At 43.2% G+C, this 25,156-nt stretch overlaps 1 protein-coding gene across 2 annotated transcripts in view; it reads right to left on the bottom strand.

Annotated features, from left to right (window-relative positions):
* Positions 1 to 19,070, bottom strand: part of atoh8 (atonal bHLH transcription factor 8) — a 41,242-nt gene extending 22,172 nt beyond the window's left edge. Inside the window, exons 1-4 of one of the 2 annotated variants that reach the window (XM_084009570.1) lie at positions 17,181 to 19,070; positions 15,146 to 15,301; positions 2,099 to 2,176; positions 777 to 968 (exon numbers count right to left, since the gene is read on the bottom strand). In XM_084009570.1, the coding sequence (XP_083865696.1) occupies positions 777 to 968; positions 2,099 to 2,176; positions 15,146 to 15,301; positions 17,181 to 17,837 (1,083 nt within the window). In that variant the 5' untranslated portion in view covers positions 17,838 to 19,070. The remainder of the gene's footprint in view (positions 1 to 776; positions 969 to 2,098; positions 2,177 to 15,145; positions 15,302 to 17,180) is intronic. The other variant, XM_084009571.1, reaches the window with a different exon arrangement.
* Positions 19,071 to 25,156: the final 6,086 nt, after the last annotated feature.

Below are 25,156 nucleotides of genomic sequence, written 5' to 3'. Positions count from 1 at the left end.
AAAACTCTCAAAACAGCCCACATGTAAACAGTAAACACGAGGACACATTGTCATTGCACTTCCATTTTCTCTTAAAATAGTCTATTTTATTTTAAATGGATTCATATACCTAAACTTACCTTTCAAATAGGAGTATATAAGCCTTCAAAATGAAACGGAAAAACTAGTTTAGATCACATCCCCAGTCATATTGTGCACCTATGCACTTGGAAATGAGCAGGGCTGAAGTGTAGGGGGCACTACTATGAGTCAATATTGTCATATAGACGTGTTCAGACGTGGACTCATGAGAACTGTGAGGTTGATTGGACAATGTAAATTGGAATTACAAAAACCTCCTCTGTCATAGCTAATGGCAGCCATGACACAGCAAGGTAGTTCCACGAAAAACTCAAGACTTTTTTTCTAAATTTCTCTAAATTTAGAGACTTTTAGGGGGCACTGTTGAGACATTTTGCCCTTACTAGCATGAAGACCCAGAGAATATCAAATTCTTCATCAGTCCTGATACACCTACCAAGTTTGGTGAGATTTTGACAGTAAGCCTCTCAAAAATGCTATTAAATGTGTGTAATAGCAGGTTTCAATAGACCCTTTACTAACTTCTATTTGGCAGACCCTAATAATAATGTTTAGAAGAACTATGGGGTCCTCCACCCCAACTTCATTGGTGGTATGGGCCTAATTATGACGCAGAGGGAATTTGCTTCATACTGTCTGCTTGGAGCCCCAGCCACCATTTCAGAATGTATGATAAAGAAGGAGTACAGTCTCACCTTCCTCTTCTTGCTCCTCCCCTCAGCCTGCAGGGTTCTGGTGCACTGGTCCACACACTGGGAGAAGCTTAGACTGCTGTGGTCTGAACTGTAGTCCAGCTCAGCCAACTGAGCCAGAGACAGGATGTAGTTGCAGGCTATACGTAATATTGCCAGCTTGGATAGCTTCTGCCCATAAGAGTAGCATGGCACCTGGAGAGAGGAGGAAAGAATAAGTGATGTGAATTGAATTTGTGTCTGAAACCATTGATAAGTTGAATGTGGATGTTTTTGAAGTGACATAGTCCAACGAGCAACAGCAGGTGAGAGTATGTCAAGCAACCTTTTTGAAAGTTAAGTGGCATAATAACAAGCGAGCATAACAAGTAAGGAAGTCCTCTAAGGACGGGTGGTAGGGGTGAATTGATGTCCGAATAAACACAGGATTTTCACCCAGGAGATATCCTTTATAGTTGTTGTCTAACTTTGTTACACTTGTTCGTAACACAAACCATGATGATTTCCTACCCTTTACCAAATAGCCTTACCAAGAAGCCTTACCCATTGTTTCACAATGTTAATCATGTGGCATTGTGCGTTTCTGCAAGCATGATACAAAGCTGATATGAAATGCCCTAATGGAACATATTTTTGGTTAAGAAACGTCCACATTCAACATGACAACTATGATTTGCAGAAGCGAACCTTTTCTGCTAACTAAATTATGAATAGGTAGGTCAGGGAGGTAATGTGGGGCAAGGTTGTTTAGGGCTTTAGAGACAAGGAGTAAGGTTTTGCAATTCATTCTGAAACGAACCAAAAGCCAATGCAGAGATCTGTGAACAGGAGTAACGTGATAAAATGTATTATTTTTTGTTAGATTCTAGTAGTGGCATTTTGGATTAGCTGTAGTCTGATTCTAGCACTGTATAATTATAGTTATAAGCACTCATTCATAATGCTTTATAACAATAATAAAATAAACGTATCATAATACTTTATAATTGCTAAGAGATTGCAAAAAAAGCTGCAGCTTAACATTTATACTGTGAAAGTCTAGCAGTAGTAGTAGTAGTAGTAGTAGTAGTATGAGGAGCAGGAGTGGTAGAAGTAGTAGCAGGAGCAATAACAGCAGCAATAGTTTTAGTAGAAGGAAGGCTTGGGCTGGATGAAACATTTTCAAACCGGTTTAATATTAAGCCAAACACCGGACCGGACCGGTATACCAACTTTTACCACTAGGTGTCGCACTTATCACAGCAGCCGCTCCCTAGTGAAACTTATTGAGACTGAGAGTGCATATGAATGAGTGTAGTGACTCCAGACCACATGGTCCCCCCCACCGAAATGTGATCTCTGTCATGCTGGCCTCGGCTCGCTCTGCAGCATTCCTCAGACACACTCGCGATGGCTCCGTTAGTCTGTTTATAAATAAATACAATATTATGTTAATCACTTGTCATTATTGCTGCTTATTACTAATGCAAGTTGGATTTAGTGCTGTGACGCCGTCGGCACAGGTTGCTGATGTTTTTCATTTTCCAGAACGTGTCACCAGGACAAATACCAGTTTGCATAAGTCAAACCGGTTAAGCCCCATACACCGAACCGGACCGGTGAAACCTAGTAGAAGGAGAAGTAGTTGTAGTAGTTATAACAATAGTAGTAGTAGTAGTAGTAGTAGTAGCAGCAGCAATAGCAGCAGTAGTGGAAGAAGTAGTAGTTGGAGTAGTATGAGCAGCAATAGTTGGTGGTAGTAGCAGCAGTACTAGCAGAAACAGCAGCAGCAGTAATAATAGTTGTAGTAGTAGTAGCAGTAGTAGTAGTAATGGTAAAAAAAAACACAAGAGATACTACCTGGAAAAGTTACAAAAATTAACTGTATGGTGTGTTGATGAAATAACTTGAAAAAATACAATTTTGAGCATTACAAGACTTTTCTTCCTTTAGGAAATGGGAAAGTCATAGTGGTCATATCCTTAAAGAGCTGAACATTTTGATGGTTAAACAGTTTCAGTAGCTGAAAGAAAGCAGGAGATGAAAAAGTCCAAAAATTGCAGAGAAGAAATATAAGGAAATACTCAATACTTGATACAATTTTCGATACCACAGGGAGAAAATTAATAAAAAGAGGCAGAATTTTTAAAATAAAGATTAGAACAATACAAACAACATCAATAACACATTTTAAGAAGTCCTGATCTGTGAGAAGAAAAGAAAACCCAGTAACATAACTTGGGGTGTGTTTAATTTATATTATATGGATTCAGCTACAGTCCTGTTTACGTCCTGTGTTTCTGGTGACTGCACCATATTTCCGTTGCCGGTGAAATAGTTGGTAGAGCAGGCTGCTACTGGTTCTGACTGGTAGCTGGTCTAATAGAGTTGGTAGAGCAGGCTGCTATTTGGTTCTGTCTGGTAGCTGGTCTAATAGAGTTGGTAGAGCAGGCTGCTATTGGTTCTGTCTGGTAGCTGGTCTCATAGAGTTGGTAGATCAGGCTGCTGCTGGTTCTGTCTGATTGCTGGTCTAATAGAGTTGGGAGAGCAGACTGCTACCGGTTCTGTCTGGCAGCTGGTCTAATAGAGTTGGTAGAGCAGGCTGCTACTGGTTCTGTCTGGTAGTTGGTCTAATAGAGTTGGTAGAGCAGGGCCTACTGGTTCTGTCTGGTAGTTGGTCTAATAGAGTTGGTAGAGCAGGCTGCTACTGGTTCTGTCTGTCTCTGGTCTAATAGAGTTGGTAGAGCAGGCTGCTACTGGTTCTGTCTGGTAGCTGTCTAATAGAGTTTGCAGAACAGGCTGCTACTGGTTCTGTCTGGTAGCTGGTCTAATATAGTTGGTAGAGCAGGCTGCTACTGGTTCTGTCTGGTAACTGGTTATAGAGTTGGTAGAGCAGGCTGCTACTGGTTCTGTCTGGTAGCTGGTCTAATAGAGTTGGTAGAGCAGGCCGCTACTGGTTCTGTCTGGTAACTGGTTATAGAGTTGGTAGAGCAGGCTGCTACTGGTTCTGTCTGGTAGCTGGTCTAATAGAGTTGGTAGAGCAGGCTGCTACTGGTTCTGTCTGGTAGCTGGTCTAATAAGAGTTGGTAGAGCAGGCTGCTACTGGTACTCTCTGGTAGCTAGTCTAATAGAGTTGGTAGAGCAGGCTGCTACTGGTACTCTCTGGTAGCTAGTCTAATAGAGTTGGTAGAGCAGACCGCTACTGGTTCTGTCTGGTAGCTGGTCTAATAGAGTTGGTAGAGCAGGCTGCTACTGGTTGTCTGGTAGCTGGTCTAATAGAGTTGGTAGAGCAGGCTGCTACTGGTTCTGTCTCATTGCTGGTTGACTTTTCAGACAAGTTGTGTTATCCTGTTTAATTAACATCTTGGCAGGACCAATGATGTTAGTTGCCTAGTTCCAGTGTTACGTTACTGTTTTTAGCCGTTAGCCGCTAGCGTTATGATAACTCAACCAGTGTTAATTTTGGCGGCTATTTTAGATTTAGTCTTAGTCTTTAGACGAAAGTGCTTATTAGTTTTAGTCACATTTTAGTCATTGTTTACCTTCATAGTTTTAGTCTAGTTTTAGTCGTTATCACTACAATAACTCTTTGACTCTTCATAGTTTTAGTCTAGTTTTAGTCGTTATCACTACAATAACTCTTTGACCGTCATTTGCTCTGCTGTGAACTCCTCCGTGTCTCCCGTTTGGGCAAACACAACAACTCACAGCCAAGCGTAAATCAGGCTTTCCGATTGGCTGTAAAAGCCGCTACGGGAGCCGATACGAGCGTCCGATGCATAAACGTAACTCTATACGTCACTAGCAAGATGGCGGATGAAAATAATGATCGATATACATAAACAAAACGGAGAAATGCGCCACGGAGACGAGGAGACATCTAGTCACATCTTTACAACTTTACGCATTTGTTTTGTTGTCAGAAATACATCGCTCACATGGGCAAGCAGGGTACCGTTGTTTAGCCCCGTTTCTCTAGTTTAAGAGGGAAAAAAAACGCATGTTTTTTTTTTAATGTCCGTAGAACACACCATTAACATTTTAGTCCTGTCCCATCTCGTTAACGAAAACGAAGCAGAGATCTCATCATAGTTTTTATCATCAAGGATCTATTTTTAGCTTGTCATCGTCTCGTCTTAGTCATAGAAAAAATGCTTTTGACAAACATATTTCGTCATAGTTTTCGTTAAGGAAATTAACACTGAACTCAACAGACCTGATCATTTAAAACCTCAAAAAAACAGGAGCTTTACTGTCGTTAGCCTTATATACTAAATATTTCCAAATAGTGCAGCAGATTAATTGCAAATTTCAAGAGAATCGTTCACTTTGGTATAAAAGCATGAAATTTGGCACAGATACTCTCTAAGGGTCACTTTTTGGGAAAAAGTCATTGGCCACCCAAAAATTAAAAATGGCGGCCATTTTTTCAATATGGCCGCTATTTCTGTCAAATGCTCATTATGTCGATCTTTCAAACTGTGATGTAGGCATGACATTTTGTGAAAATACTCTCTTAAGAATGTTTTTTTGGAGAACAGTGCTTGTCCCTGAAAAAAAAAATCAAGATGACAACCATTTTTCAAGATGGCCACCATTTCTCTTAAATCTTTACATCAATTTATCAAATGGTGATGTGAAAATGTTAAATGAAAGTCGCAACTGTTGCAGTACAACTGCTTCTCCTGGTACACAGAGGGAGCAGCTGCCCACAGGTATTCAAAAGACAGAGAAACTCCATTCCCAGTATACATTGGTATGTCTGTGTTCACCAAAACCAGGAAGAGAAGTCTGTTTGAAATGCTGCATGAACATGGTATGAGTATCTCAGATGATCGGGTGCTAGAGATATCAGCTCAACTGGGAGATGCCACAGTAAGCAAGTATGTTGAGGAGGGTGTGGTCTGTCCACCGGTGCTACGGAAAGGGCTGTTCACCTCTGCTGTCATGGACAACATTGACCACAATCCTTCTGCAACAACTGCTACAACATCATTCCATGGCACCAAATGATCCTCATTTATATAGCGCTTTTATCCAAAGCGCTTTACATTGTTGACTGACATTCACCCATTCACGCACACATTCACACACCGATGGCAGAGTCAACCATGCAGGGTCTACCTCCTGAGCTAAACCCCCCGTTAATGTAGTTCAGCATCCGACAAAAGAAAGCAGTGGTGAGGAGCGTCGGCAGCTTAGGTTTGGGCCAGAAAAAGTCAAGTCTGTGACAGAATTTCCAGACTTTTTCACCAACATCCATCCTGCATTTTTGAGTGGCTAGAGAAAGTAACAGTTGTGGAAGAAATCCATGATGCAGTGAACCTTACATGGTCAGCCCCCCCACGACCCTGAATACAGGTTAAGCAGTAGACAATGGATGGATGGATGGATGGGTGACCATCTAGAAAATGGTCGCCATCCTGAATTTTTGAGTGGCACATACCTTTTTCCAAAAGAGACTTCCTTGAAGAGTATTTCTGCCTAATTAGGGCCCGAGCGCCGACAACGTCGGGCAGCGAAGCCCTATTGAAACTGTAAGGATTATTATTATTCTTCTTTTTATTATTTCGCAAGTTCGACGGCCTATTTGGGGGCCTTAGCATAATAATTAGGCGAAAAAAATTGGAGTGCAGATGGGGACTGGCGAAAAATTTGATATTTTAAAGGTTTCATAGTTGGCCACAAAAAAGTGGCTCTCTAGCGCCACCAAACGTCGTTTTGGTCTAGCCCCTCACGCCCCTCACACCGTAACTCCAATCGACACAAAATTTGGCACACATATGCAGGCAAGTGTGCTCTACAAAAAAGCCTCTTGGAGCACCAAACTCCGCCTACCGAAATTTTCCGCCATTTTGAATTTTGTGAAAAACACGTTTTTGCTAATTTCTCCTGAACCGTAGATCCGATTCTCACCAAAATTTCTGTGCATCATTATCTGACCAAGCTGGTCAAGTGATAATAAAGACTTTGAAAAATGTCTTTGCGTTTAGAAGTTATAAGCCAATGAACATCAAAAGGGGCGGGACTTTAGACATCGATACTCATAACTCCATTACCTTAAACTCAATCATCACCAAACTTTCTGGATATGTTGACATATCTCCCTGGAACATATCCTGAAAGTTTTATTAAAATTGACCAATAGGGGGCGCTACAGTAAATCGGCCATTTTATGCAATTTTTTCCCATTTTTTCAATTGTTGGGTTTGTATTTTAACGAACTCCTCCTACACCGTTTATCCGATTCATGCCAAACTCGCTGAGATTGTTCTAGAGGCCTCAACGATGCAAAATCATCGAAAACTCTTCCAAAAGTCCTACGGGAGCGCAATTACGGCGCCCTGAACATGGACGAATATCATGCTTCGCCACAATACTCTAAACGGTTATAACTTCAGTTTCCATCGTCCGATCTGGTTCAACCTTCTCACATTTGATGAGAGTCCCACCCTGAACGCGTCTGCACTGCAATATTGACTCACAATCAGAGCGCCACCTATTGGCGACATAAAATGTCATATTTTTACACCCTTATAAGGTCCGAGTGTCGTGGAACTTTGCACCCCAGTCGAGCGTGATGACTTCAATCATCTGATACAATGATCAACGCGACGATTAAGGCAAAAGAGAGGATTCAGGCAAGGGACGACCGGCAACGTGGTGGATGCCGGGGACGACCCGCGCCGTGGCAGTGGCCGGGGACAACAGGCGCCAGCCGTGGCGGTGGCCGGGGACGACCCGAGCCGTGGCGGTGGCCGGGGACGACAGGCGCCAGCCATGGCGGTGGCCGGGGACGACCCGCCCCGTGGCGGTGGCCAGGCCAAGCGGTCCGACACGTCAGGCGGCCGTAGCACTAACCGAGTTACGTGCCATGCGAGGGCCCGTTATCACTGCTCGTTTTATGCTTGCATCACCATTGGGACAATTGAAATAATTTTACAGGACCGGTGGCCATCTTTAAAAATGACAGCCACCTTGAATTTGAGACAAGCATCTTTTCCCATTATCATGTCTTTTAGAGAGTATTTATATCGAATGTTATGCTTGGATCACTGTTTGAATCATTTATCTAATAACCATTGAATAGCAATGGCGGCCATCTTGAAAACTGGCCGCCATATTGAATTTTTGAGTGACCAACATCTTTTTCCAAAATAGTGGCCCTTAGACAGTATCTGTGCCAAATTTCATGCTTTTATACCAAAGTGAACAATTGTCTCACTAATCTGCTCTACTAAAACGGCACTTTTGCTTTGTTATTTTTCTACTAAGAGAGACGGAGCTGTAGCTGTCTGTCTGCAGCGCTGCTTTGGGAAGCTACGCATCAACTGGCGGAGACGGGACTGTTGACGGCAAAAGTATAGATACTATTGCAAGTTATCGAGTATCGTTTTTTTTTTTTGACAACCCTAGTCAGTGCCAAACAAAGATGTTTGTACATCAAATATGATGTATAAACGACGACCTTTCTGCAGCCTGACAATGTTTCACTTAAAATGGAATTTTACACACATTTCAACTTTCAATCTTGCACCTCCTATGATTTGAAAATTTAAATTGCCTGTATTGCAATTTTGATCAAATTTAAATGTATTGTTTGTCCCTACCTAAAAACATATAAAATTAAAACTGCGAGCAGTGATAACGGGCCCTCGCATGGCACGTAACTCGGTTAGTGCTACGGCCGCCTGACGTGTCGGACCGCCTGGCCTGGCCACCGCCACGGGGCGGGTCGTCCCCGGCCACCGCCACGTTGCCAGTCGTCCCCGGTCGTCCCCGGCCACCGCCACGGCGCGGGTCGTTCCCGGCCACCGCCACCGCTGGCGCCTGTCGTCCCCGGCCACTGCCACGGCGCGGGTCGTCCCCGGCCCCCGCCACGGCGCGCGTCGTCCCCGGCCATTTCCACGCAGCCGGTCGTCCCTTGCCTGAATCGTCGCGACGATCACCGTATCAGACGATTGAAGTTGTCCTGCTAGACTGTGGTGCAAAGTTCCACGACACTGGGACCTTATACGGGTGTAAAAACATGACATTTTATGTCGCCACTAGGTGGCGCTCTGATTGTGAGTCAATATTGCAGTGCAGACGTGTTCAGGATGGGACTCTCATCAAACTTGAGAAGTTTGAACCAGATCGGACGATGGACACCGAAGTTATAAGTTTAGAGTGTTGTGAAGCATGAAATCCGTCCGTGTTCGTGGGGTCGTGCTGGTCACGCCCTTTGACTTATGTAAGACCTTTTAATGATTTTTATTCATTGAGGCCTCTAGAACAGGCTCATAAAGTTTGGTAGGAATCGGATCAGCAGTCTAGGAGGAGTTCGTTAAAATATACTGCATGAAAGAGGCGAAAAATCGCGTAAAATGTCACATTAAATGCAAAATGGCTGACTTCCTGTTGGGTTTAGGGCATGGGTCCAAGAGGCTTTTTTGTACATCTCTACATGTTCTATGTACCTACAAAGTTTCATGCAGGTACGTCAAAGTTAAAGGTGTTCAATATCCGAAAAGGAGCCGTAAAAGTGTAAAAACATGATATTTCCAGGTACCATCAGGTGGCGCTCTAACCTAAGGTCAATATTACAGTGCATACGTGTTCAGGGTGAGACTCTAATCAAACATGTCAAGTTTTGAGCAGATTGGACATTGTATTCTGAAGTTACGACAACTTCCTCTACACTGGCCAAAACGCAAGCCCTGGCCACGCCCCTTGACTTTTGTAAGACCTTTCGATGATTTTGCATCGTTGAGGCCTGTAGAACAGTCTCAGTGAGTATGGCAGCAATCGGATGAACGCTGTAAGAGGAGTTCGTTAAAATACAATCCCTACAATAGGTAAAATGGGAAAAATGGCCTAAAATGGCTGATTAACTGTAGCGCCCCTGAGTGGTCAATTTAGATAAAACTTTCAGGATATGTTCCAGGGAGAGATGTCAACATATCCTGCAAGTTTCGAGCAGATTGGCCATTGTATGATGAAGTTACAATGACTTCCTGTACACTGGCAAAAACGTCACGCACTCGCCACACCCTTTAACCTATGCAAGACCTTTTGATGACTCTTCATCATTAAAGACTTGAGTACATGATGACCAAGTTTGAGATGAATCTGATAAAGCTGCTAGGAAGAGCTCGCTGAAGTATAAAATTTAAAACTTTCTATCGCCAGTAGGTGGCGCTCTGAATATGAGTCAATATTGCAGTGCTCATGTGTTCAGGGTGGTACTCTTGACAAACATGTGAAGTTTTGATCATATCAGACAATGTACATTGAAGTTATAACAGTTTAGAGTATTGTGGCGAAGCATGAAATTCGTCCATGTTCAGGGCGCCGTAATTGCGCTACCGTAGGACTTTTGGAAGACCTTTCGATGATTTTGCATCGTTGAGGCCTCTAGAACAGTCTCAGCGAGTTTGGCATGAATCGGATCAACGGTGTAGGAGGAGTTCGTTAAAATACAAAGCCTACAATAAGCTAAAATGGCCAAAAATGGCCTAAAATGGCTGATTTACTGTAGCGCCTCCGAGTGGTCAATTTTGATAAAACTTTCAGGATATGTTCCAGGGAGCTATGTCAACATATCCTGCACGTTTCGTGATGATTGGGTTAGAGATTATGGAGTTATGTGTATTGATTTCTAGAGCCCCGCCCCTCTGATGTTCATTGGCTAATAACTTCTGAACGCAACGACTTTTTTCAACGCTTTTCATGGCACTTGCCCAGCTTGGTCTGATGATGAGGCACAGCAAATTTGGTGAGAATCGGATCTACGGTTTTGGAGAAATTAGCAAAAACGTGTTTTTCACAAAATTCAAAATGGCGGAAAATTTCGGTAGGCGGACTTTAGTACTCCAAGAGGATTTTTTGTAGAGCACACTTGCCTGCACATGTGTGGCGAATTTTGTGTCAATTAGAGTTACGGTGTGCTGGGGCTGGCCTAACACACGTTAGGTGGCGCTAGAGAGCCACCTTTTTGTGGCCAACTATGAAACCTTTAAAATATCAAATTTTTCGCCAGTCCCCATGTGCACACCAAATCTTTTAAGCTAATTTTGATGTTAAGGCCTCCAAAATGGCAACCGAAGTCGCGGAAAAATAATAATTAAAACTGCGAGCAGTGATAACGGGCCCTCGCATGGCACGTAACTCGGTTAGTGCTACGACCGCCTGACGTGTCGGACCGCCTGGCCTGGCCACCGCCACGGGGCGGGTCGTCCCCGGCCACCGCCACGTGGCCAGTCGTCCCCCGTCGTTCCCGGCCACCGCCACGGCGCGGGTCGTCCCCGGCCACCGCCACGGCTGGCGTCTGTCGTCCCCGGCCACCGCCACGGTGCGGGTTGTCCCCGGCCTCCGCCACGGCGCAGGTTGTCCCCGGCCATTGCCACGCCGCTGGTCGTCCCTTGCCTGAATCGTCCCGTCCATCACTGTGTCAGATGAGTGAAGTTTTCATGCTCAACTGGGGTGCAAAGTTCCACGACACTAGGACCTTATACGGGTGTAAAAACATGACATTTATGTCGCCAATAGGTGGCGCTCTGATTGTGAGTCAATATTGCAGTGCAGACGTGTTCAGGATGGGACTCTCATCAAACTTGAGAAGTTTGAACCAGATCGGACGATGGACACTGAAGTTATAACAGTTTAGAGTATTGTGGCGAAGCATGAATTTCGTCCATGTTCAGGACACTGTCCCGGCCACGCCCTTTGACTAATGTAGGACCTTTTAATGATTTTTAATCGTCGAGGTCTCTAGAACAGGCTCACAAAGTTTGGTAGGAATCGGATCAATGCTGTAGGAACAGGTCGTTGAAATAAACTGCATGAAAAAGGCGAAAAATTCGGTTAAATTTGACATAAAATGCAAAATAGCTGACTTCCTGTACATTTTTCAGGCATGGGTCCTTGGTGCTTTTTTGTACATCTCTACATGTTCTATGTACCTACAAAGTTTCATGCATGTACGTCAAAGTTAAAAGTGTTCAATCTCTTAAACGGAGTGGTAAAAGTGTAAAAACATGATATTTCCAGGTACCATCAGGTGGCGCTCTGACCTCAGGTCAATTTTGCAGTGCAGATATGTTCAGGGTGGGACTCTTATAAAACTTGAGAAGTTTGAACCAGATCAGACAATGGACACTGAAGTTATAACAGTTTAGAGTATTGTGGCAAAGCATGAAATTTGTATGTGTTTGTGGCGCTGTCCTGGCCACACCATTTGACCTATGTAGGACGTTTTGATGATTTTTTATCGGCGAGGACTCTAGAACAGGCTCGCAAAGTTTGGTAGGAATCGGATCAATGCTGTAGGAGCAGGTCATTGAAATACACTGCATGAAAAAGGCGAAAAATTCGGTTAAATTTGACATAAAATGCAAAATAGCTGACTTCCTGTACATTTTTCGGGCATGGGTCCCGGGCTTTTTTGTACATCTCTACATGTTCTATGAACCTACAAAGTTTCATGCATGTACGTCAAAGTTAAAGGTGTTCAATCTCTTAAAAGGAGCGGTAAAAGTGTAAAAACATGATATTTCCAGGTACCATCAGGTGGCGCTCTGACCTCAGGTCAATTTTGCAGTGCAGATATGTTCAGGGTGGGACTCTTATAAAACTTAAGAAGTTTGAACCAGATCAGACAATGGACACTGAAGTTATAAAAGTCTAGAGTTTTGTGAAGCATGACATTCGTCCGCACTCGTGGTGCCGTCCTGGCCACGCCCTTTGACTTATGTAAGACCTTTTGATGATTTTTAATCATTGTGGCTTCTAGAACAGTCTCACAACGTTTGGTAGGAATCAGATCAACGGTCTAGGAGGAGTTCGTTAAAATACTACATATAAAAGGCGAAAAATCGGTTAAAATTTCACATTAAATTCAAAATGGCTGACTTCCTGTACATTTTAGGGTATGGGTCCAAGAGGCTTTTTGTACATCTCTACATGTTCTACATACCTACAAAGTTTCATGCGGGTACGTCAAAGCTAAAGGTGATCTTTCTCTTCAGAGGAGCGGTAAAAGTGTAAAAATTTATATTTCCAGGTACCATCAGGTGGCGCTCTGAACTCATGTCAATATTGCAGTGCACACGTGTTCAGGGTGGGACTCTCATCAAACGTGAGAAGTTTGAACCAGATTGGATGATGGACACTGAAGTTATAACAGTTTAGAGTATTGTGGCGAAGCATGAAATTCGTCCGTGTTCATGGCGCTGTCCTGGCCATGCCCTTTGACTTTTGTAAGACCTTTCGATGATTTTGCATTGTTGAGGCCTATAGAACAGTCTCAGCGAGTTTGGCATGAATCGGATGAACGCTGTAAGAGGAGTTCGTTAAAATACAATCCCTACAATAGGTAAAATTGGAAAAATGGCCTAAAATGGCTGATTAACTGTAGCGCCGCTGAGTGGTCAATCTTAATAAAACTTTCAGGATATGTTCCAGGGAGAGATTTTAACACATCCTGCAAGTTTCGAGCAGATTGGACATTGTATGCTGAAGTTACAATGACTTCCTTTACACTGGCAAAACGCAACGCCCTGGCCACGCCCTTTGACTAATGTAAGACCTTTTGATAGCTTTTCATCATTGAAGACTTGAGTACATGGTGACCAAGTTTGAGGTGAATCTGATAATGCTGCTAGGAAGAGTGCGCTGAAGTACAAAACTTAACACTTTCTATTGCCAGTAGGTGGCGCTCTGAATATGAGTCAATATTGCAGTGCAGATGTGTTCAGGGTGGTACTCTTGACAAATATGTGAAGTTTTGATCATATCAGACAATGTACATTGAAGTTATAACAGTTTAGATTTTTGTGGTCAAAGCATGAAATTCGTCCATGTTCATGGCGCTGCCCTGGCCACGCCCTTTGACTTTTGTAAGACCTTTCGATGATTTTGCATCGTTGAGGCCTCTAGAACAGTCTCAGCAAGTTTGGCATGAATCGGATCAACGGTGTAGGAGGAGTTCGTTAAAATACAAACCCTACAATAAGCTAAAATGGCCTAAATTTGCTGATATACTGTAGCGCCCCCGAGTGGTCAATTTTAATAAAACTTTCAGGATATGTTCCAGGGAGATATTTCAACATATCCTGCAAGTTTCGTGATGATTGGGTTAGAGATTATGGAGTTATGTTTATTGATTTCTAGAGCCCCGCCCCTCCGATGTTCATTGGCTTATAACTTCTAAACGCAACGATATTTTTAAAAGTCTTTGATATCACTTAATCAACTTGTTCTAATGATGATCCACAGCAATTTTGGTGAGAATCGGTTTTACGGTTTAGGAAGAATGAGCAAAAACGTGTTTTTCACAAAATTCAAAATGGCGGAAAATTTCGGTAGGCGGACTTTGGTGCCATAATGTAATTTTTTGTAGAGCACACGGATCTGCATGTCTGTGCAAAATTTCAAGTCAATTGGAGTTACGGTGTGAGCTGGCCATCCTTCTTTGCGTTAGGTGGCGCTAGCGAGCCAGTTTTTTGTGGCAAACTATGAAACCTTTAAAATATCAAAATTTTCACCGTTTCCTATTAGCATGCCAATTTTTTTCAACTTCTGAATATGTTTAGGCCCCCAAAAAGGCCTCTGGAAAATAAAATAATAAAAAACAATACAGTTTCAATAGGGCTTCGCTGCCCGACGTTGTCGGCGCTCGGGCCCTAATAAGAAAAAACAATACAGTTTCAATAGGGCTTCGCTGCCCGACGTTGTCGGCGCTCGGGCCCTAATTAACGCACATCTTTGCTAATTGCATTATCAGTTCCAGAAAAAAATTATGTTGAATTCTGCAGAGACCATGCAGGAATTGCTTGTTTTCCTCATCCTGGGAGTTGAGTTGCAGGCTCAGGGAGGACCAGTTTATAGGTGTAGAATGGCAATTGCTGTTTCAACTTCACACTGTATGTTTTTCAAGAGCAGCTCAGCGTCAACGGTCATTGAGCATCCTCAGCATTGTGTTTACCAGGGCTGGTGGAATGAACTCCGGGAATCTAATATAATTTGAAAACACGATGTAGAAAACTTTAAAATAAACTTGCTTTAAATAAACTTGCTTTATTTCTTGCAGTATAAAGTCAGCATTTGCATTTCGAGGCCAGCATCAAGACTAAGTTAAAACCACATTTTATGTGATTTTGCACAATGATTATGTTTACAGTATGCATGAGACTCGTGAGAAAAATGGTGTGCAGCTCCGCTCACATGCTCTGATGTGTTGACTAGAAATATGTGCAGATGCGACTCGTTAGTAAAGTTTCAGTCATGTTCTCTGTGTTGCACAAACAACAATGGGCCTCATTCACCAATATTTATTTTAAAATAAATATTGGTGAATGAGGCCCATTGTTGTTTGTGTGTGTAGTGTTTTCAGTGTTGACTGTGAGTCTGACCTGCTTCCTCAGGGCCTCGAACGCAGCACTGATGGTGTGGACACGGGTCCTCTCTCGTGCGTTGGCCAAAAGCCTCCTGGTCTGCTGGATGGCTTTGACCTCTGGGAGACGCCCAGGTCCATCAGCAGTCACCCCAACTCGCTTCCTGGGAGACTCCTGAGAGCAGAAGAACATTAGTTTTTCTGTTTCACTGAACTAAACAACATACTTTTATTGACTTTGTCCACTGGAACAGAGTTTTTCATCCACAAGTCACTGAAAGGGTTTTTCCACCCATCCAGGTAAAGTTGTTTACCTGGGTCCAATACCTTCACAATATCATTAGAGGATACATTTTGGGACAGTGGCCACAACAGTAGGCAATAATATCATAGCTACCCCTGCTGGTTAAAGCTCGTCCCATGGAATTACCATATCAGCTCGATCAGAGAGCAGTTAATCACATTCTAACCGTAACCTGATGGACGCCTCACCATATTCAACGCTTAAGGCGGGTCCACACCGGACCGAAAATCGGCGTCTTTGAGAGAGTCGGCGTCCGTGACATGAGTCTCCTTGGTGTGGTCGCTCGAATCGGCCCACGTCGGCGTTCATTTCAGCCGATTCAAATGTGTAATCCGCCATTCGAGTCGGCCATATTAAGTAGCCCGACTTCATTTACCGACGCGAGTCGGGGAGTCGGTGCGGTGTGGACCCGCCTTTAGAACACGATCACTGAACTACAGCAAACGATAAACAAACATTGATTCAAATTTTGACTTTGACTTTATTTTTTAAAAATGTGTTAATTTACTGGGTTGGCACTTCATCAGGTGACTCAGTTGAAGAGTTAAGCCACATGTTTTGCATTGGGTTCATAATGGAATCCAGAAAACAAGACAGCTTGAAGCAGAATAAAGACTGTTTATTCCCTGTGCTTAATGTTTTTAATATGTGTCACCAGAATTAGACAATCAGCACATGAAAGCCTGTTTACTCTTGGGCCTGTACTGATAGCCAGCATACATTAACAGTTTCAGAGTCATTCTGTTCCAGAATGATGGGCGGCTCCCGACCACAACAATTGAAACTCAAAAGCTAGCCATTTCGTATGAATGAATGTAATATTGAAAAGTGATTGATTACTAATTGCTGGTGAGGATTAGCCCTAATTAGCACGACACATTAAAATCAATCTTGAAAAGAGGTATACTGCATTAAATCAAAGCTGAACACTTCTAACTAACAACTGAACAACATGTTTGTTTTTTGTTGTTGTTGTTGTTTTTTTTTGGGGGGGGGGTGAAGTCAGCAGCTCCAGCACACTTAAGTCTGTAGCAGTTATCCCCGACATTAGCAACAGCCCAGGGATAAAGTTTAAACAAAAAATCTAACCTTTTAAGTTGGGCTGACCTTTAAGGTGGACCAGCACTATTCTCCTTTCAGTGACAAGCTGCTCGTCTGAGTCTCTGAGCTTTTTTAACTTTAATATTTATTTTGTGTAACTGACAGCAGGTTAAACAGTTAAGTATTAATATCTCTACTGCAAATTCTACTGTTTGTATCAGGAAAAACACAAAGTCAAATGTTTTCAAAGTTATTGTTAGAAATGTAATGGTATTATTAAGTAGCAGTACTCTGTATGGGCAAGTATTGACATTTAAATATTTGTACTCAGTCTGATAAAAAAGTGCTATCAGTGCATCTCTTTTTGTAGAGGCTTCACATTCTGATGTATATACACCTTCTTTCATTTATCTTTCTGTTCCCACAACAATATACAGAGAAATGGGAAGAACTCTCTTTCTCTCTCTCTCTCTCATATATATATATATATATATTTTTTTTTTTTAATGGTGATTTATCACAGCTACCCTGTGATAAATCTGATTAAAATGTGTCCTTTGTCCCTGTGAGTGTGTGTATAAATATACACACACACACAGTATGTAATGTAATGGAACAGTGTTTGGGATTTAATATTAATAGGATATTATATTAGCTCATTTCTCAGATTACATTTATCATTTGTCGTGACACTCCACCACACATTCACCTTCGGTGACTGGACTTGTGGCTCCACATGTTCGTGACACTGGAAGGTCTGGGAGGCTCTTGGGACGGACAGAGCTGCATTTTGCCCTGACAGAGTGGGCTCCAGGGAGAAGGCCTGGTGGCTGGGTGAATGGCTCTGGCTGCTCCTGGATGATGTTGCCAGAGGGAAAGTGGAGGGGAGGCCCAGTTTGAGTCTGTTGGACAGAGGCTGGGAGATGGCAGTGGGCCAGTGGGAGATCTCAGAGTTTGAGAATGGAGAGGTAGGTAACTGGGACAGTTTGGTAGTGATGGTAGGCACATTAATGCCGATTCTCATATCTATGGCCCCACTCTGAGCTGGAGCCATGTTGCCTTCTGGTAGTCCTGACAGAACCCCTGTGGTACTGGCCATCCCCTCCTGTGACATAATTAGCTGCCTCTGTAGTGGAGCCAGCCTGCTGACGTTACATGCCTCTATCTGGGAATCATCTACTGAGTTCACATCCGACATGTCTGCTGGGTAGTTTTTCATCCTCCCAGGGTCCGGGCTGCTGAAAAGCCTTTTAGGCTCCCGAGACTTCCTCTTGAACTTCTTGTTAGTGCCTGGCGCAGAGATCAGCAATGGGTCTTTGTTAATGGATCTATTCCATGTGTTACTCAGTGGATGAGGGTTCTTCATGTTCCGACAAGTAGTGTAAGTAGCGACCTAGTGATAGTAAGTTTTAACAGCAAAGCTTATTTCAAATATGCAAAAGTCCAAGTGAAAATGAACTACACGTAATGATTGCCAAGCCTTCAAAACTGTCCAACAAAATGTTTCACTGTCATCTTTCAAAACTCTCACCTGCTGAAAGCATGTGCTTCATAACTATTAAACAGTTAAAAGTGGACACAACTTTAAGTCCCTGTCTACATGGACGTTTCCAACTCATAATGTACACATATTTATTCAGTATGAGTTTCCAAAAACCCTACCTTTCTGACAAAACCTTCAGTTGCCAACAGTGTAACATAAGCTGTTCAACTGCACTGACAGAAGCTGCACAGCTGTGTGTGTTGCTCTAACTTTACCAGCAGATTCTCTGTGGCTCCACTCTGTCTGCATAGCAGCATCCTGAATAATCCACATTAGTACACAGAGCTGTGTAACATCTGCTATTCCACACACGTCGTCCCTCTGGCTGGAGGTTTGCAGGGAGCTTCCCTCGGCTGTGAACGTTTCTTTCTGTGTGGAGCAGTCGGGTCTGTGCCTGAGAGCTTACAGTGGAGCTGTCGGAGCGTGGCTCCAGTCAGTCTGCATAGCAGCACTGTGAATAAGCCGCACTGAGACACACACCGAGCACACACACTGCAGTAGAGCTGCAGCTGCTGGACAAAATAATGGGAACAGCACATGAACAGGATGGCAACTCTTCATGAGCAAAACCCCTCTTTACATGCAGTCACAGTAACGAGTTCTGTTGTAAGGAAGACTTTACACAAGTGCTCAATCCAAGCAGAGGCACCGAATCTTGATGAATGAGTTACAAAACAACGCAGAACTTGTCATGGAATGTCGTGAGTGGCAACAAACTTAAAACACTGAAAATGTGAATCTGCCCACAAAGTAATATTTTTGAACTGCACCAAACCAAAAAGTGTCACAGCGGCCGGTCACGGTTCGGGTGTCCGCATTAAAAGGAGTCCCCGACGGGCCGTCCGAGGACTTCCACAAAGTCCCGGTGTCCGCCTGCCTCGGAGGGAAAACGGCGTATCCAGGTAAGTATCGTAGTCGCTTCGTCCAGCAGCTGTCTTTGAATCCTCTCCGTAGCTCTCCTGCTGCAGCGCGTGCAGCGTGACCAGATAACTCAATGTTACAAAGCAAAGGGGGCTCGCGCTCGTCGACTGGCGTCTGACTGGCTGGAGCTGTCTAGAGCCGCGCGCGCGCGAGAGAGAGAGAGAGTAACAGAGAGAGAGAGAGAGAGAGAGAGAGAGAGAGAGAGAGTGTCACGAAGTAATAAGCACAGTGAAAACCTGTCCAATCATTTAGATCCGTTTCTGGAAGAGAAAAAAACCTTTCAGTGCAAAAGTGAAGGTGTAAACATCTGACACCAGAAAGCATAAATAACAGATTTGACCTCACAGCCTCTTTATCAAACCTGTAGACCTAAAATAGAACCCCCCCAAACATAATGGTTTTAGTTTTTGTACTTCTACTCAAAGTTACAGAAAGGGCTAAGCAGCACCACTTGCTGGCATATGACAGGAACTCCCTTGCTTCTTTGAATCTGTCCAATAGAAAATACAAACAATAATACAAGTACACCTAAAAACCCATGGCCATGTCACTAAATGTTTTAATACAAAAAAAGCGAGAATCTATCTTTTGAAAACATCCCTGATTTCTGAGGAACAATTATTCCGCTCTACTGCAGCAGAACAATGTGTTTTGACCAATAAGTTCTATACCAAAATCAAACTTGACAATGTGATGGGTGAAGAAGGGCGTCTAATTTTTCTTCACCTTAGGTTTTTTAGAAGCTCTTGTGACACACACTTTATCATTCTTTTTCCACACTCAAGTAAACTGCAATCACAGCAATTTGTTTCATGTAAAGTCTATGAATGTACGTCGTGTTTGTACACAGTTTGTTTATTGACCCATGGTGCAATCTGAACACTGTCTGTGATGGAAGATGCAAAGTGTGTGCAATGTATTTAAATAAAACAAATAAAATATGTTCTGACTTCCTTTTCTCGCTCAACAGAAGGAAGCAGCTCAATTGGCAGAATCAAGGCGGCAGGCAGCAGTGAGCAGGTCCCGGGATTCACAAAGGGACTAATGAGACCAATCGTCTTCCTCCATGGTCCGAATGGACTGAGGACCCCAGTCCACATCCATTCTGGAGTTCTGCAGTCAGGTTGGGACCACAATCCGCCTGTGTCCTCTACCCTCAATCCAATGGAGATGTTGACGGCTCTCCGCTGCATGGTCTCCCAGAAGCCCACATCCTAGTCCCAACAACTGTTTTGGGTGGAGTATGCCCACAACACCCTGAACAGCTCCAGCAAAGCCCTTTTCCCTTCCCTTTTTCCCCATCCCGTCCAAAAAGTGAGAAGAGAAAAGATAACAGAAAAAAACACTTGTGACGCCCCGGCTCAACAGTGGCGTCAGGTGTGACGCCACTCTCTCCCTCGGCGTACTGTACTGCATGTCTGCTGTGTTATGTTGTCCTGTTGCTTGACTCGACCTGCAGGAGGAGCTCAAGGGTGCTGTTTGCCGTGACTGGGAGGTGGGGCTCCGGGTAATGCCTGCTCCAATATAGCCAGTGTCCTGGGACCTAGCTCGCTCTCTCACTTCTGCTCTGGCCTGATGCTGGAAGGCTGGCTGCAGCAGACTCCCCCAATGCCTTATCTTTTTTGCACTACACTCTCCAATACTGAGGCGCATTACACTTTGTTTTACCTTTTGCTTTCCCCACATTACTGATTGTTGTAAATAAACCAACATCCTTGTTTTAACGTTACCCGATGGTGTGGTCTCCCTTTATGTGGTGGCTACCTTGAGCCTGGTAGTCATCACACACTTCAATATTATTTAACATGACACTTCAATATAATCGTAACTCATGGTGAGGCTCCAAAAATAGGAATGTTAATTTAAATATCACCCTCCAGGTCGGGGGGGGAGTTCCTGCCTCAAGTGGAGGAGTTTAAGTATCTTGGGGTCTTGTTCACGAGTGAGGGAAGGATGGAACGCGAGATTGACAGGCGGATCGGTGCAGCGGCTGCAGTAATGCGGTCGCTGTATCGGTCCGTCGTGGTAAAGAGAGAGCTAAGCCGAAAGGCGAAGCTCTCGGTTTACCGGTCAATCTACGTTCCTACCCTCACCTATGGTCATGAACTTTGGGTCATGACCGAAAGAATAAGATCCCGGATACAAGCGGCCGAAATGAGCTTCCTCCGCAGGGTGGCGGGGCGCTCCCTTAGAGACAGGGTGAGGAGCTCCGTCACACGGGGGGAGCTCGGAGTAGAGCCGCTGCTCCTCCACATCGAGAGGAGCCAGTTGAGGTGGCTCGGGCATCTGCATCGGATGCCCCCTGGACGCCTCCCTCGGGAGGTGTTCCAGGCATGCCCCACCGGGAGGAGACCCCGAGGAAGACCCAGGACACGCTGGAGTGACTATGTCACCCGGCTGGCCTGGGAACGCCTTGGGGTCCTCCCGGAGGAGCTAGGGGAAGTGTCCGGGGAGAGGGAAGTCTGGGCGTCCCTGCTCAGGCAGCTGCCCCCGCGACCCGGTACTGGATAAGCGGAAGAAAATGGATGGATGGATGGATGGATTTAAATATATTTGAAGATCAATAGTCAACCTTTGTTAACTGACAACATTAAAACGCACTCTTTAAAATGGACAAATGTCTGTAAGCCATTAGATAATTACCAATACAACAAATGTTTCATAAGACAGTTTTTAGTTTCACATATACAATAGCAACATAACAACAGAACATAGAGCAACAACAGAACACAGCAACAGAACTAATGAAAAAAAAAAAACAGATTAACAAATTGAAAACACAATGAATCCTCCAACGTCTCTCTATACAATATTTGAAAATGTATTAAAATAAATAGCAAATAGGAATAATAATAATAATACTGAGTATAATAATAATGATAGTAGATGATCATTATTATTGACTACTACAACTACAACAAGAAGTAGTTGTTGTTTTAGAATAGCAGTAATAGTATTAGTCGTATAAGCAACAGTATTTCTTGTAGTAGTAGTATTAGGAGCAGGGACGTCACTAGGATTTAAAGACAAGCATCAAGAGAATTATCTTTGTAGTACTCTATTAGAACTACACAACAACCAGTGAGGTAAGCTGCAGGTCTAAAGAATGGACTTTAATTACACCAGTTACTGTCCTGTAGATTGGTTCAATCAGAGTGTGATTCTGCTCAGTCATGTTTCTGTCATAAAGTATACACTAATCCGCCGCGAAATCTACGGGGGCCGCCATCTTTGCCTGTCGCTAGTGCTGCGTTGCTGGAATGTTACTTGCCGCTGCCCTCTAACGGTTTTTCAGTGAAAAGCATCCTGCTCGTGGAATTTTCGTAGTGACAGGTGGAAACAACATGAACAATTGGGTAGATGATGTCAGGCACTGGCCAAAACTTACCGATGAAGGTAATTTATTGACAACGTAATGTATTAAGATGTGTGTTGATTGATGACAACAATAAACCCTAGCTGCCATTATTAACTGTGTTTGCTAATATGTTCACAAGCTTCACAAGTTGCAAATAGCTAACCATGACCAGTTGTAGCAGTTGTAGGAATAAAATACATGTTCTTACAGGTATTCAGGATTATTTCATTAATCGTCTGGCATGCGATGAGCTGCAGAACTCAAACTTCAGGGCACTGATTGAAGGTCAGAATTATTTGAGCTCCGGATGGATTGGCCAGATACTACACGTCATTGCAGATCAGCTCATCATGTTAAAATGTGTCGTGAGGTTTTCACAGGCAGTGAACTCGTACCATAAGGTATCAGTAACCATACAGAGAGAAGATGGCAAAATTCTTGAATGTGTGTGTGACTGCGTGGCCAGCCGAGGGAAGTGTTGTAGCCATACAGCAGGACTACTGTACAAAATTAAAGATGCAACAGCAAGAGGATTCACAGGCCTGGCCTGCACAGACACAGCATGTGCCTGGAACCGGTCTACCTGTGACAATGTAGTGCCAGAGACTGTGGAAAATATGCAAACAGGTCCCAGAAAATGTATGAGTGTAATTTCTACTGCATTTGAGACAGATGAACATGTTATTGCACATTTGTCAGCACCAGACATGGTTGGGTTATGTATGATTCCTGGAACCATTTTGAATCATGTGTTTACTGCTCAGCCACAGACTGCACACACTGCAATAGGTCCATCTATTGAGCATACAATGTGTGCAGAACAAAAATGCACCCTTTGCAACACAATATTTGAAACTTATATAAAATGTGGGGAACAGGACAGGCAGAGATTAGAAACGGAGACCAAGGGCCAGAATAGTCAGCTGTGGCTGGACCAAAGACAAGTAAGAATCACCAGTAGTGAGGCATCTGAGGTACCAAAAAAGGCAGACCCAACAAACTGGGTTGAAAGAAAACTGAACACAAGGTTTTCTGGAAATGAGGCTACTAGGTACGGTCCACAAGCTGAGCCTTTGGCTAGACAATGTTTTGAGCAGACAACAGGGTTTACAGTGGAGACTACAGGCCTGGTTGTGCATGATCAAGAAAATTGGCTTGGTGCCAGTCTCGATGGCATAATCACAGATACTGACAGAGATACTATTCTAGAGATTAAGTGTCCCACAGCAAAAAAGCTTGAAGCACATGGTGGCAGTCTACTAAAAATGATAGATTCCAACAAATACGATGTTAGATTGAGTGATGGAAAGTACATTCTGAGGGAAACAGCATCTGGGTTAGGGTACTACTATCAGGTCCAGGTGGCAATGCACTGTGCAAAAAAAAGGAATTGTAAATTTATGGTGTGGACCCCAAATGAAAATGTGATCGTAGATGTACCCTACAACGAAGAGTGGACAATGAACAAAATCTGCCACCTGAAGAGGGTGTACTTTCAGCATCTGCTACCAGCAGTAGCAACAAGAATTGCACACGGGGTCATGAAAGTTTGTGGGCTCAAGTAGCTATTACACTTTAGATTAGAGATTAGATTAGGCTTTATCGATCCTTTTGGGATGACTCCCTCAAGGAAATTGATTGTCCAGTAGTTTACAGAAAGAAACACAACACAATATTAAATTATATACAATATAAGATAAACAATACACTCTTAGATAACTATAAAAAGTAAAATAAGCAGTAAACAATAATTATAATAATAATAATAATAATAATAATATAAGATAAACAATAAACTCTTAACTAACTAACTAACTATAAAAAGTAAACAAAAACAGTAAACAGTAAACAATAAATAGTACATTTTAACTAATTACATTGTTGTCTGAAACTGTTGTTTGCTCTGTTGATTTTTCTGTTGAAATACAAATTAATATTTGGTATACTGTACACAGTTCAGGTGTTTCTTCTTCATTCAGTACTGTTACGGATTAACTGAGGTTGCAAATTACATAACCCTGCACAAGTACTTACAATCTCATCAACACTTTGCACCCTACCACACATAACATTACACAAAATCTTAAAATTTTTCAGCCTTCGAATTGCTCGCTCAATGTGAATTCTGACATTCGCTAGGCGTCGCGTGGATGTCACCTCATGTTCAGACAGCTCCTTACGTCCACGTGTGAATGCAGGAAGAGCTAGACTCACTCCTGGAGGCAATATATCCATGATGGTGAATCCGCGATCTGCTAAAATCTCATCACCAGGGATCAGGTGATGAACAAAACCACTGTTCTTTGTTATGAAATAATCACTGGCCCTTCCACCAAAAAGTTTTGATACAAACATGACATAGCCATTGGGGGCAATACAGTATAGGAGTTTATATGTGTTATGATGTTTGTAATTACTATAAGTTTGTGATCTTTTTCTTAAATTCCGTGCCTTTGTACAAAGACCTCAGTACAGTCAATGATGCATGTAGCTTTAGGATAATTTTGGTGAAATGACTTGGGCCTGATTCTGTTCAGCGTATCCCTGGGCAACCAAGCAATCACTTTTTTCCTCATAAAGCTGGCAAGGATTGGTCTCCAAAATGTAAATATTTCAGATGCCGTGCTTCTACTCACCCCAAATCGTTTACCCAAGTCAGTTAACAATAAACTCAAACGGAGTCTCATTAAAACAAGCAAAAGCTGTTGATGGACGGCCAATTTGGTATTAAGTGGTTGTGAGCAAAAAGTCAACAAGGCTAGCAAAAGTTGCCAGAAACTGTCAGCACATAAACCTGTATAAAATATAAAGTCTTTCTTGTTTAAATCATGTGCTGATACTGACGGTGTTGGATCCGTTTGAG

Source organism: Eutrigla gurnardus (assembly GCF_963514095.1).
Source record: "Eutrigla gurnardus genome assembly, chromosome: 5".
NCBI classification, from domain to species: Eukaryota; Metazoa; Chordata; class Actinopteri; order Perciformes; family Triglidae; genus Eutrigla; species Eutrigla gurnardus.
The sequence above is the reverse complement of the archived record's forward strand: the minus strand, read 5'-3'. Positions and strand labels throughout refer to the sequence as shown.